The sequence below is a fragment of the Euprymna scolopes genome, chromosome 1, assembly GCF_053919585.1.
Source record: "Euprymna scolopes isolate OS-2025 chromosome 1, ASM5391958v1, whole genome shotgun sequence".
NCBI classification, from domain to species: domain Eukaryota; kingdom Metazoa; phylum Mollusca; class Cephalopoda; order Sepiida; family Sepiolidae; genus Euprymna; species Euprymna scolopes.
Window position 1 is genome coordinate 99,977,316 of NC_136482.1, and position 13,010 is coordinate 99,990,325.

Below are 13,010 nucleotides of genomic sequence, written 5' to 3' on the forward strand. Positions count from 1 at the left end.
TACAAAGAAAATTTCCAGTCCCTGTTTTGAATTCTTTGCTATGGTCAACATAAGTTTTTTTTCAATCCTTCAAAACAGTTAATTTAAGCCTGTGGTCGTCCTTCAAAGTGAATGCTCTAGGGCGACCAGATCCAGATTTCCCTTTTACCAAGCATTCGACCTCGAACCTTTGACCAATCCGCTTCATTACAGAAAGAGATGTTTTCACTTTTTCTTTTCTTAAAATATAAAAAATCTGCTTTTAAGTAATTTTGGACTGCCTTAATCCCGCAATTCGGTTTTTTATATCCTCACCAAGATGAGTTCTAAACATTTTTATTATTAATTTGTTCACTTATTATTATATGCTATAATAATAATGATATGCAAAATAGAAATTTTCAGTTAAAATTAACAAAAATTTATGAAAAAATATTGAAAAATCGATTTCTTCACTTTTTTCACTCTTGGCCCATTTTTAAGCTCATGAGTGTATATGAATCAATTTCTTTGTCCCCTTTAGCGATATACGTAATCACAGGACATCATACTCTACAACCATAATAGGGCAACTAGACGAGAAAAAAGAAATTATCAAAATAACACAAGTCCTTCTTTGTAAATCCTAGCATTTGTTCTGGTCATTTTGAATTTCTTATTACGATTGAATTCAAGCAATGTTGATAAATCTGTTAGTTGCCTTTCTACGAAGGCAGAGTTAGGACGAAGTCGGTTTTTAATGTGGGGAAATGTTAGCTTTCGAAAAAAGGTATACTGAATTGGAACGAAAATAAAAAAACTGCCTTAATTCTCGCCTCGAAATACCTAGGTATAAAGAGCATTTGTATTCCTTATCTTTATTGATGCATTTCCTTTATTGAATTGATGATTAAATGCATAAGCTATAGTACATATATATATATATATATATATATATGTATATATATATGTATATATATATAAATATATATATATATAAATATATATATATGTATATATATAAATATATATATATAAATAAATATATACATATATATACACACATATATATACATATATATAAATATATATATATATAAATATATATATACATACATACATACATACATACATATATATATACATACATACATACATATATATATATATATATATATATATATATATATATATATATATATATATATATATATATATATATATACAACCTTAAAAAAATATTCATATGTAAAAAAATTCCGGGGAAAGCAATAGAAGTGGTTCTTAGTGTCTAAGAGAACTATGGTGGTTCTTGACATTTTAAACATATCCTACTTTAATTAAATTTTAATCATGTGTATAATTTTTCTTCCGGGAAAGACAATGGAATTAGTTCCGAATCTCTACACGCCTTTCAATGTGCTGGATCTTGATAGCCCACCCGACCTCTAATGGAGCTATGGAACAGAATTCCTTTGAGTCTTCAAATAATTATACCATATTTTAATGAAGTTAAGACCATATGTTCAAGACGCTAATTAAAAGAGTTAAAAGAATCCAAATTACGGAGCTTTATATGCCGTTATTTTATATTTCTTTTTTTTCTATTTTGTTTCGATTGTTTTTACAGGCAGTTTCCACCCATTAGCAACTTCAACCGTGCCATATTTAGGCCAGTTCAATTATCTTCATTCTTATCCACTCATCAACGGTAAGTTTTCATTCTTCCATGTGCGTGCCCCGTCTCTCACAAACTTTATCTGTTATTATACTACAATCGACTTAATCAACAGTTTTTTTCGTTAAGGTTTCTTTCTGTATATTAATCACACAAAATACATGCTAGAAAGAATAATCATAAATTTTTGAAATGAATTATCCTTGAAAAAACTCCCAGCAGTAGTTTGCAGTTAACATGCCAAGCAGTTCAATTCTTGCTAATTATCATTTTCATATTCCCTCATTTTTTGTTAAAGTTTTATTTTTCTTAGTTTTTGCTAGAAATTGTAAGAGAGTGCCCTATTAGCTGCCAAATATTCACCCACTATTTCAAAGACTTCAATTGAGAGATCGTTTTAGGATTCTAACTGTCCCTTTAAATGCAAATATTCGCCAGATAGTCTTTAAAATTCTTTTTCATGAACTTGGTGTAGTATAAATGTCACAAATAGCCTTACCGCAAAGAGACAAAGAGTATGTTCTTCATGCCACTCGCACCTGGAAAGAAGAAGAAAAATGAAAATGCAAGAAGTGTACCTGTTGTTTTTTTTGTTTTGTTTTTTTTTTTTACAAAAAGATAAGCCCACGTAACTGAGTGAAATTTGAGGCGAATAAAAGAACCCGGCTTGGAGAGAAAGAAGGGTTGTTCGTTACGTCTTGCGAGGGTGTAACGTTACTATCAGTCGGGACCTTCTAGAACAAGCTAAATCCTCATTAACTATTAATCAAACGCAAATGGTAGGTGAAGCGTTTGATATTCGGCTGATTACCGAATTTTATGGCGTTTCACCCGGTTACACAGTGTCCGAATGGTTGTAACAATTAGAGTTGGTGTGTAAAATGTGCGGTGTTGACAACATCGAGCGGGTTCTATCACTCACACTGAGAAGCTGGGTTCTTCCAGTATACCGACGATTAACCCGTGATTAGAGGGAGAATTTAAAGTTGGTGAAACAAGCTCTTTTCATGGCTCTTGTGCCAGGCCATTTTGTTGCATTTACCAAGTTTGTCTCTTGTCATTTGCACCCAGAGGAAACAGGACGATTACGTGGGTGATTTACAAGATCAGCAATGTTTGATTGAAGAACACCCCTTTGACCGGTGCTTTGTATCAGGATTCTCCGTTTTGGTTTGACAAGAAGTGCGTGGGGCCTCAAGAACGGAACACGTGATCCTAGAACAGATCCTTGCTAGTGCTCGAGCTCTCATGACAGAAAAAATAAAGGTGGGTGAGCCTGTTGCTGCGGCGATCTTACGACGTAAAGTTCTTCCTCATGTGCCTGTGGAGCCACCTTAAAACCCAAGCAGCAAGACGCAGTTTCAGTGCAGGTCAACAAGTATGGAGGTCCCAATCATTTTGTCGGCAGCCCGAGGGCGAGCAAGAAGTGCTCTCCCGGATATACGCTGTTATTTGTGCCAGCAACAAGAAAATGTCGCCTCGAGGTGTCCGGGAAACGAGACAAGGGACGAGAAGCCAGCACTTCTCTATCCCTACATAAACTAGAAAAAGTGATCCCCTTAATAAAGGTAAAAATCAATGGGGGAGATCAAATAGCGTTAGTGGATTCCAGATATTCCTCATCCGTTTTAAGTAGGTTGCTATGTCAACCCAAAGTGCGTGAAAGTACCACAATTTTCTCGGCGTTGGCAGCATAACTTGTAGAGAAAAATTATGGCATACCATTAAAGCGTCCGCGCGTCATGTGGAAGGGGTGGAAGAAACAAGATGGCGGCGCCCACAGCTTTTATAACTAGGCGATCTCGCAAAATAACAGAAATTCTCGCGGTCCGTGTGCAAAATCTCACTGGTCAGTTACATGAAAGGATACCGCGAAGAGAACGGAGATGATCGGTGACGAGATTCCTTTGAGACGGTTGTACTGAATCCTTGGAAACTGTGACTTTTTTCCTTCTTTTTTTTGTGTTACAAGCTATTTCAGCGTTATTGACAAATTCAACCTGAAGTTGATCCCTAAATTCGACGGCCTCCTCACTGGTCCGTCCATCGTCGAATGGTTTGAAAAGACCGAACGTATTTGCAGGCTGTTCAAAATAAAAGAGTAAAAGAGTCCGAACTGGTCATCACACTGAGGCTCACAAAAGGAACCTACGTTGTGTACCGGCAACTCAGGGATGATGCAGATCTGGGAGAAATTTAGCAGGGGCTATATGCGGCCTTTGGTATAGACCCCTTCATTGCCTGGAAATAATGTACTAAATGAAAGCTGGAACCGGGCGAAATGGTGGACGTTTACCTGGCCGATTTGAGGAGGCTGGCTGTACCAGCTAACGCCGCCTACTAAGATGTGTCTTTTTGCTGGGTTTTCCAGACGACACCATTCAGCTACCTTCGAAGCTTAATGAGCTTGGATTGAACAGATTATTAACCAGAGCCTGAAACATTTTGAAAAACTCTGGACCAGTCGCGGCAGCTATAAAAGCACCTGAATCACCAACAGAGAGCGCAAGATGCTACAGACATGGTGGACCCAACCTTTTTGCCAGGGACTGCCGAAGCCGGAGCAATACAGGGCATACAAATAACCGAAGAGTATGAGGACGAATACGCTGTTATCGTTGCAACAAACTAGACCACATAACGAGTTGTTGTACCGTAGCTACCCTTGTTCCAGAATAGAATAGATGCGACGTTGCCTGTGGTTGACATGAAAGTCGACGGCTGACAGTGCACAGCGCTCGTCGACATTGAGTGTTCCCAGTCAATAGTTAGTGTGGATCGACACTGGGTGTGGAGCAGTCAATGAATGAGAATTCGGACGGTGGATGCAATATATCAGGCTTGCTTTAGCGTCGAAATTGAGTCGATCCTCACGGATGGAGGTGTTCAGGCTAAAATCAGCGTTTCGGTAGCTCATGAGAAGCCCCTTGATTATGACCTGCTGCTTGGAATCAACGCAATTCGAGCATTGGAATGTATTACAGTCTCGCCGACCGGAGACGTGAATATTGGTGGAAGAAAGAGGGTGTGTGTGGCCATCTGTATTTATGAGCACTATTTCGATATCTCCTTCGATTCTGACGGGAAACTGTGGACAACCAGGTGGAAATGAGCAGAAGGTAGGTTCAGTGTTGGACTACCGTTAATTAAATGGTTTCACGAATGCGTTCACTGCCAACGCAAAAATATGTGCACAAAAGCTGACAAAATAACAGCAACAGAGTTGATGCATCACTTCTACGAGGGGCGTGCAATAAATAAATAATGACCCACTTCCCATAGCAGTAGAGCAACGAAACTTGGCACAGTTATTAGTCTTTTTCTACATAGGAACAACCCACAGTTATGCATTTCTCCCATCGTTTGATGCAGCTCTGGAGACCGTTTTTGTAGAACACCCCAGGTTGGTCCTCCAACCACGACGTGACTTCAGAAATCAAGCCTGGGAAACGCATTCCTTTCAAAAACAACTTCATGGCTGGGAAGAGGTAAAAGTCAGAGGGTGCAAGGTCAGTAGAGTAGAGAGGATGGGGGAGGATTTCATAACCACACGCCCGTGCTTCTGATCTGGCGACATGCGAGTTGTGGCCCGGGGCGTTGTCCTGCAGGAGGAGGGTACCTTTGCTGATCTTGCCCCGCCTCTTGATTTTCATAGCTTCCCTTAATTTCCTCAAAAGTGAAGCATAATAGGCGTCTGTAATTGTGGTACCCTTTGCCAGGAAATCTGTAATCACTACTCCGTCCTGGTCCCAGAAGACTGTGAGCATGACCTTACCAGCGGAGGGCTTCACCCTTGCCTTTTTGGAGGTGGTGAATCCAAGTGCTTCCACTACATTGACTTGGCTTTGGTCTCTGGATCATAGTGATGGATCCAGATTGCATACTAGCGGAGATGCTGAGCAGGATATGAGAGCAGGATCCTGTAAGAGGAGACTGGTGCATGGGCGGCAGCGAAATTACAATCTTGGTAAATGCGAGTTCCGTAAATATGCGAGTAGCATTCGAGGCAAGCGGAAATGTCATCGAAGATGCGTGTTGGCTGCAATGATGCCAAGCATATAAATTTAGCCGAGCGTGACGTGGCGCTCAACTCCAGTGGGAGGCGACAACAGTACACTTGGTCGCTGATTCGGTGTATGTGCATCGGTGGATTTCCAACACTCTGATCGGGAAAGCACAGGTGAATACAAGGGATGCTGACGAGGTGCTGGTCAGGCGATACTTGGGAACCTTGCAATGACTGGTGAAAGTATGAATTGATCATAGGTGTGACACTCGTACAGGTCGCCTTACCAGAATATCGCGTAATTAGCTGGATGTGCTAAATGAAGGAGGGCTAGCGCCCGAAAGTGCGCAACGGTGGGAGCACGACTAAATCAAGACTAGGTAGCCAATGTCCATTGTAAAAAGCGGACACCCAGGTGTGAAACAGACTCTGTATTTCTCCAGATTAATTGAACCGCAAATGTCCAAAAAGAACATGAAATCCGTTGTAAAAGCCTGCGAAACCTGCGAGTCGATCAATCCAGCACCTGTTCGCTGGACGAGGGGGAAACTAAGCGCAAAAGACAACTGGAATAGACTGACAAAAGATATAATCCACCACAATATTGAGAAATTTTTTACGCTTATCGATTGCAGTCCATCTAGGTTTGCAGTAAGGCGGCTGCTGCGTCGTCAAGGTGTGACCACCGTCATCAGACAGTTATCGAGTGTCTTAATTGAGCGAAGCCCACCAATAAAGATACTGACCAACAATAGAGCTGCGTTTACCAGTGAGGAATTCAAGAAATTTGTGGATAGTTAAGACGTGCATTTGCCGAGTAGGAACGAATTCACAGAACCGCCAAAACCATTGCAGCCAGAAAAGATTTTTCAGGGTCTGAGTCGGTCTTCTGATACAACGTCACCCCAAAAGATGATGTTTTATCTTCCACAGCACTGGCCGACGCATTGCATAGGTAGCCTGTAAGGGCGAAATGCATTGAAGTCAACCCGCTACCCGAACTGGAAGTGATCGGAGAGAAGTTTAAGAAGGGAGATGTCGTTTGGGTCAAAAGTTCGTGCGACAGGTGTACAAAATATAGTACCGGACGTATCACTGAGGTAACCAGCTCGCAGTCAGTGCGGGTTGATAGTATGCGCCATCATGTTAAAGATTTACGGCTGGTTACGCAACCGTAACCCCCATTGGATGACGAAAGCGGTTTGGATTCTGAGACCAGTTAGCTATCGCTCTGGTTTGCGCCAGTTTTATTAGGCAGTGATTCGGATATTAGCAGCCTCGCGGCGGACGCGGTAATTGTCGACCTTCAGAAAGCACACGTGTGTCCTTCCTCTTTGAAGGAGTGCCCGGCAAAGACGATCGCCACCTCTCTGCCTTGTCTGTGATCATGAGATCAGGGGGGGTTGTAGGGAAAATTGTGGTATACCATTAAAGCGTCCGCGCGTCATGTGGAGTCGAGCTGTCAGTGGGAGAGAGAAAAGAATCAAGATGGCGGTGCTCACAGCTTTTATAACTGGGCGGTATCGCAAAATAACGGAGAGTCTCGATATTGCTTATCAGCATCATAAAAGGAGGTTGCAGGGAGAACGAAGACGATCTGTGAGAATCCTTGGAGACTATTGTACGGGAATCCTTGGAAACTGTTGTTGCGTGTGGCTGACTGTCTTAATTTTTTTAAAATTACTTTTTTTCCTTTATTTCTTTTCTGGTGTTACATAACTTTAACAGTGACAGACAGAAATCCCTTGAAGACTGACATACTAGTGATAAACAAAAAATCGTTGGGGTTCGACCTTCTGACTTTCGCGCAGTATTCAACTAACGCATCAAATTCTAAATGGTGTCGTGGAAGTGGTCAGTTAATCAGCTGCCAAAAAATATGCAACAGAGTATCAGTGTATAGCAGAGTATTTCTGGGCAAAATACAATGAATTACAAGCCTGGATTGATAATAGGTGACTGGTTCCTTACCCAGAAGAGGAATTAGGGCACCCGAAGGCTTAATCCCACTAATGGTCGTCATCCAGCAGAACAAACAAAAAGTAAGATGTTGCTCGACTATCGGGAGTTAAACGAGCACGTAAACCCATTTCTGGGGAGAGGATAAAACTCTGTATTGGAGAAGAGGCGGAAAAATACCACACATACCTCGTGTCGTTACGTGACAATATATTTTCATTATGTGGCAAATTGGTTGGGCACAATTTCATGAGTGGTTGGCTTCATGTTGCTGTGCGTTCATCAAGTGGAGAGCATCTGACGTTACCACTGGGTGGGATTACAAAGTTGACAACGCCCCTCTTAACATCATAATTAAGGAGGTTCTCACCAGATTGCAAAAAGAAGACCCGGAACAGGGCAAATGGTGCATTGAAGGCCAAGATTTTAACGTATCGGTTGATGCAAGCTCTTATGCTACCGGCATGTCATTGGTATGTGATGAGGATGTAGTAGAGAATGCTGTCTAGTTACGTCCAGACAATGACTCCCAACATATTTACCTCGCAGAATTTGATGTCATTATTAAAGGGATAAACTTGGCAATCATCTGGAAGGCGACCACCTTACATTTGTTCATGGATTCCGCTTGTGCCTATATTAGATACGCTTACCGGTAGGGCCAGGGTACGAATTAAAACCATAAGTGAGATGCTCATTCGACGGTGGCTTAACACTATAATAAAATTGTAGGAATACGCGCTGTCAATGGACGTATCCTTGGTCAGATCTATCCAAAACAAAGCAGATCAATTGACAAGAGTGCTTCAGAAGTGGCTTGATGCAATTAAGAGGAACACTGAACCTGTGCAACTTGCCTGCACTGTGTCCGTGATCCCAGTTGGGCTTGACCAGATCAAGATTGTTCACTAACAAAACAGCCATCCTAGTGATAGACAGATATGCTACTTTGCGAAACAGATCGACCCTGGGGTTTCTAAAGCTGCTGTGAAAACCATTGTTGGAGAATGTGAAGAGTAGAGTATCAATAGATCAATCCGTCACCCATATGCTGGCCAGGGGGTGCTTTAAATGCTAAACAAATACGGCACACGCTAGCGATGGATATTACCCATTGTAACGGGGCTCATTTTTTGACATTGATTGATTGTGGTCTCACTCGGTTTACTATCTGGCAACGCCTTCCTCAGCAAGATGCGACAAGTGTAATCAACCAAATGAAGATCTTCTTCTATAAGCTAGACCCACCGACAGAAATTCTAACAAATAATGACATTGCCTTTCGGAGCAGCTTGTTTAAATCTTTCCTTGATGAATGGAAAGTCTGACTTCGATTCCGCTGTGAATACATTCCCTCTGGTAATGGAATCGTCAAGCAATGAAACAGAACCGTAAAACGGATCGCCGCCATAAACAGTGTATTCTGCCAGTGCACAGAACATATCGGTTAACGGACTGCCACGCCATATAAAAGATCTGCGACCCAGAGTGGCACTAAGTATGCCGACAGTCTGTTCTGACATGTCTTCAGAGGATGCGAGTGAGAAATTTATAACAATTGGAGAGAGACCATGTGAACAGGCACCCAGCATAATTGCAGGTAATGCCTCGTCTGACAATACTTCTAATAAGCACCCAGTAACTGTACGACTGCGAAGAAGTACACTGCGCAAAAAGACTACCTCCCAAATGTTTCATGGGGAGGGATGTAGTAGTAATGTCACAAATAGACTTATAGCAAAGAGACAAAGTGTATGTTCTTTCTGCTCCTCGCACAATGAAAAGAAAAAGAAAAACTAGAAAATGCAAGAAGTGTACCAGGTTTTATGCAAGAAGACTTGAAGAACGTGACAAGCCAACGTAACTGGGCGGGATTTGATGCAGATAAAAGAACCTGGCCTGGAGAGAAAGAAGACAGTTCTTCGTCACGTCTTGCGTGGGTGGAAACGTTACGATCAGTCACGACTTTGCAGAACACATGGTTGATCCTAATTACTTGAATGATTAAAATCTTTCCAACGTTTCAGCTTCTTTTCATATCTTACACACGCTTTTTTTTTACACAGTGATCACCACTTATCAAGGCCCGGAAGCCAATCAGGGATAAGGGTTATTGCAAGTACATTACGTTAGTGTGGAGATTTGATGAAGTGTTTACTTAACGGGGCGGTTTATTAGGAATTTGTTAACATTGGACTTGAACACATCCAAGTTGTAGTCCGGTTGGAAGCAGGCAGACGGAACAGAGTTCCACAGGCGTGCAGTTCTAAGAAAGAAGCTTTGGTCATGGAATCCGCGTTTTGATTTAGGCACAGATATAGAGTGGGGGAAATTTTTCACAGTGGATTCAGCTAGACGGGTGTTTTTCGTGAAAGATTGGTAGGGGGGGGGCAGAGATTGGAGTTCTGACGAGCACCTGCCATGGAAATAACGATAAAACAACTATAAGCTCGCAACGTCTCTTCTGTGGGAGAGAGGTTGCAGGGTAGAGAAAAGGGCATCCCCCACTAAGCCACGAAGTCTATTTTGTACTCTGTCAAGGCAGGATAGGCTGCTTTTAGCAGCTCCTGCCCAGATGTGGCAGCAGTACTCCATCCTTGGACGTACTTGGCTTTTATATAGGTAGAGAATTGCATCAGTAGTGAGATATCTTCTGAAGCGGTAGAAGGATCCCACCATCTTTCCAGCGACCTTGGCAACAGACTTGATGTACGTGTTCCATTTCAGATCAGGAGTAAAGGTCAAACCCAGAAGCTTGTAAAAACACGAGGCCTCACCCAGACGAGAGCTATCCATCACAATTGATGCCAGATGGGGATCAGACCGTTGATGATGTAAGGATAGGAGTTTGGTTTTGGATGCATTAAAGGTAACCAGCCACATCTTCCCCCACTGAACCGCACGCTCGAGATCAGAGGAGAGAGAATCAGAGAGAACTTTGTCATTTACAGCCTTTGATGTGTTGCCGTAAATGGTCGTGTCATCAGCATAGATGTCAACGAATGATTTAAGTATGTGTTTAGGGAGGTCATCGATGTAGATCAGGAAGAGAGTTGGGCCCAGGATTGACCCCTGAGGGACTCCAGCATTTATATTGCAGGCCTCCGATTTTTGTCCATCTACCACTACTCTTATGAGCCTATCGGAGAGAAATGATTTAATGATTGAGAAAACATTTCCAGTTATACCGTAGCTGGAAATCTTGTGAAGTAAACCCTTATGCCATACCTTGTCGAAGGCCTTTGATATTTCATGAGCAATTGCCCTAGAAAGGAAGCCTTTGTCAAGAGATCTTAGTATTTAGTTCTTTTCTCCCTCCTAGCTCCTTACTGTGGATGTTGACTTCAACTATTGTTACTATTCTCTGCCTCTTGTCCCCGTATTGCTAGCTCAGATTTCATAGCTACGTTTTGTATGTATGTAGCTGTAGGGATTGCATAGCTATCAATTACGTATTTCCAACAATTATTTATGGTTTATGTTCCTAAGACATATCTAGAGACACAAGTGTGTTCAATCGAATAGTGACCGTTCCACAACAAAACCTGATCATTAAATGTCACACTCTCCACTTCTATGTGGCAAAACCTGCACTTATTGTTTCGTTGTTTTACTATCTTTTGTCTCTTGATGCACTTGGGTTCCGGAAACTCATCAAATATTGATCAGTGCTCTGATGGTTAATATCTAAGAAATCCATACCCCCACATTTTCACCTGGGTAGATATAGCCTTAGTAGACGCTGGTTTCTATACAGCATTCTGTACATTCTAATTTTATTAATAAATTTATTAATTATTCTGGGGATGGGGTATCCTACTAAAATGCCAGAAATTCACCTACTATTTCCGATCATTTTAGAATTTTAACCATCCCTTTAAGTGCCAATGGTTTGCCGGATTTATTAGCTATGTAGTTTTTAAAACCCTTTTTCAATGATCCCAGTGGCTCCCCAAATTACTATAATGATGTCGTACATTAGAACTTGGTATTTAGTTTTCTTCTAGCTCTCATCTCTATGCAAACTGGCTTCATTGAAGACACGGACTTTAACTAATTAAATTTTTTTTCAGACTAGCAGGCCTAAATTTTGGTAATTAAATAATTTTTGTTTTATTTTCTTTTTCATAGTAATTTTCTTTTCTTGGTAAACATCTACTATTAAAAAAACGACACTTACTATATATATATATATATATATATATATATATATATATATATATATATATATATATATATATATATATATATATAAAGGAAAACATTTACTATTTTAAAAATTAAACAAATATTTTTCTTTTTGTTTGATTAGTATATTTTTTTTAAATATTCGCCCTAAGTCTGGAAAAAGATATCTTGTTTATAAAAAAAAATAACGTAAATAAACAAAACAAATACAAAAGCAGCAGAAAACATTTGTTTATTTCTTTAATTTCCTTTAAAAAATTGTTTGTTTTCTTAATTCGTCGTGCCTAAATACCACACGAATAGATAATCAGCATGAGCCATTTGCCGTGCCTTGTCGTGCCTTAATTTGTCGTACACGAGTAAGTAAGACCAGTTCGTTACTAAAATCCTTTAATTCTGTCGTTCTCTAACATTTAATTCCGCATTTCTAATTTTAATTTTGTACAGTAAAGAACCCATTTCTGAGATATTTCTATCGGAATCCGCTTGCCAACATTAAGGTGGTGCTACCGGACATCCCTTCGCCAATAACTGGGAAAAAGAGGAGCAATTGGGTGTTGGCCATACTAACATGGCCTGGATGGGACACAGTCATCACTGACGTGGCAACGAGGAAAAGGTGGAAGAAACTGATTAATACAATGCGCAACAATACCGACATCAACGAACCGAAATGGTCTCAAAAACTTCGTACAGTGATCGAAAAGCAAACTGATATTGTTGATCTATTTTCCAAAGTAAGTAGCTTAAATACACACACGCACATTATATATATTGATAGATAGTATATATTGTATTATTCAAGTATCTATCTATCTATCTATATTTTGTTTACAGAAAGTTTTAGATGAGATAAGTCATTGGTATCGTCGGCTTCAAACCCGATAATTAAGGACCGTTTTAGATACCTATATCAAGCTTTCTTCAGCCGATACTCATCTCTTTTATATTAAAGATAATTATTTATATATTTTTATATAATAGAGATACATATTGGATGAAGAGAGCTTAATATGGGTATCTAAGACGGTCCCTAATTATCGGGTTTGAAACCGACGGTACCAATGACTTATATCACCTAAAACTTTCTGTAAACAAAATATAAATAATACGCTCTTATTTTCGGATTTTCCTTGTAATTGAGCACTCTGCTGAATTTCTACCCCCAAATTATATATATATATATATATATATATATATATATATACGTTTTATTTTTTA

At 40.3% G+C, this 13,010-nt stretch overlaps 1 protein-coding gene across 2 annotated transcripts in view; it reads left to right on the forward strand.

Annotated features, from left to right (window-relative positions):
• The window catches only part of LOC145259643 (uncharacterized), a 99,947-nt gene that overhangs the window by 36,528 nt on the left and 50,409 nt on the right, over positions 1-13,010 (forward strand). For both annotated transcript variants that reach the window (XR_013864189.1, XM_080117324.1), the window contains exons 4-5: positions 1,589-1,669; positions 12,237-12,526. Coding sequence is in view for 1 of the 2 variants with exons in the window: in XM_080117324.1 (XP_079973450.1) it covers positions 1,589-1,669; positions 12,237-12,526 (371 nt within the window). In the remaining variant the exon portion in view is untranslated. The remainder of the gene's footprint in view (positions 1-1,588; positions 1,670-12,236; positions 12,527-13,010) is intronic.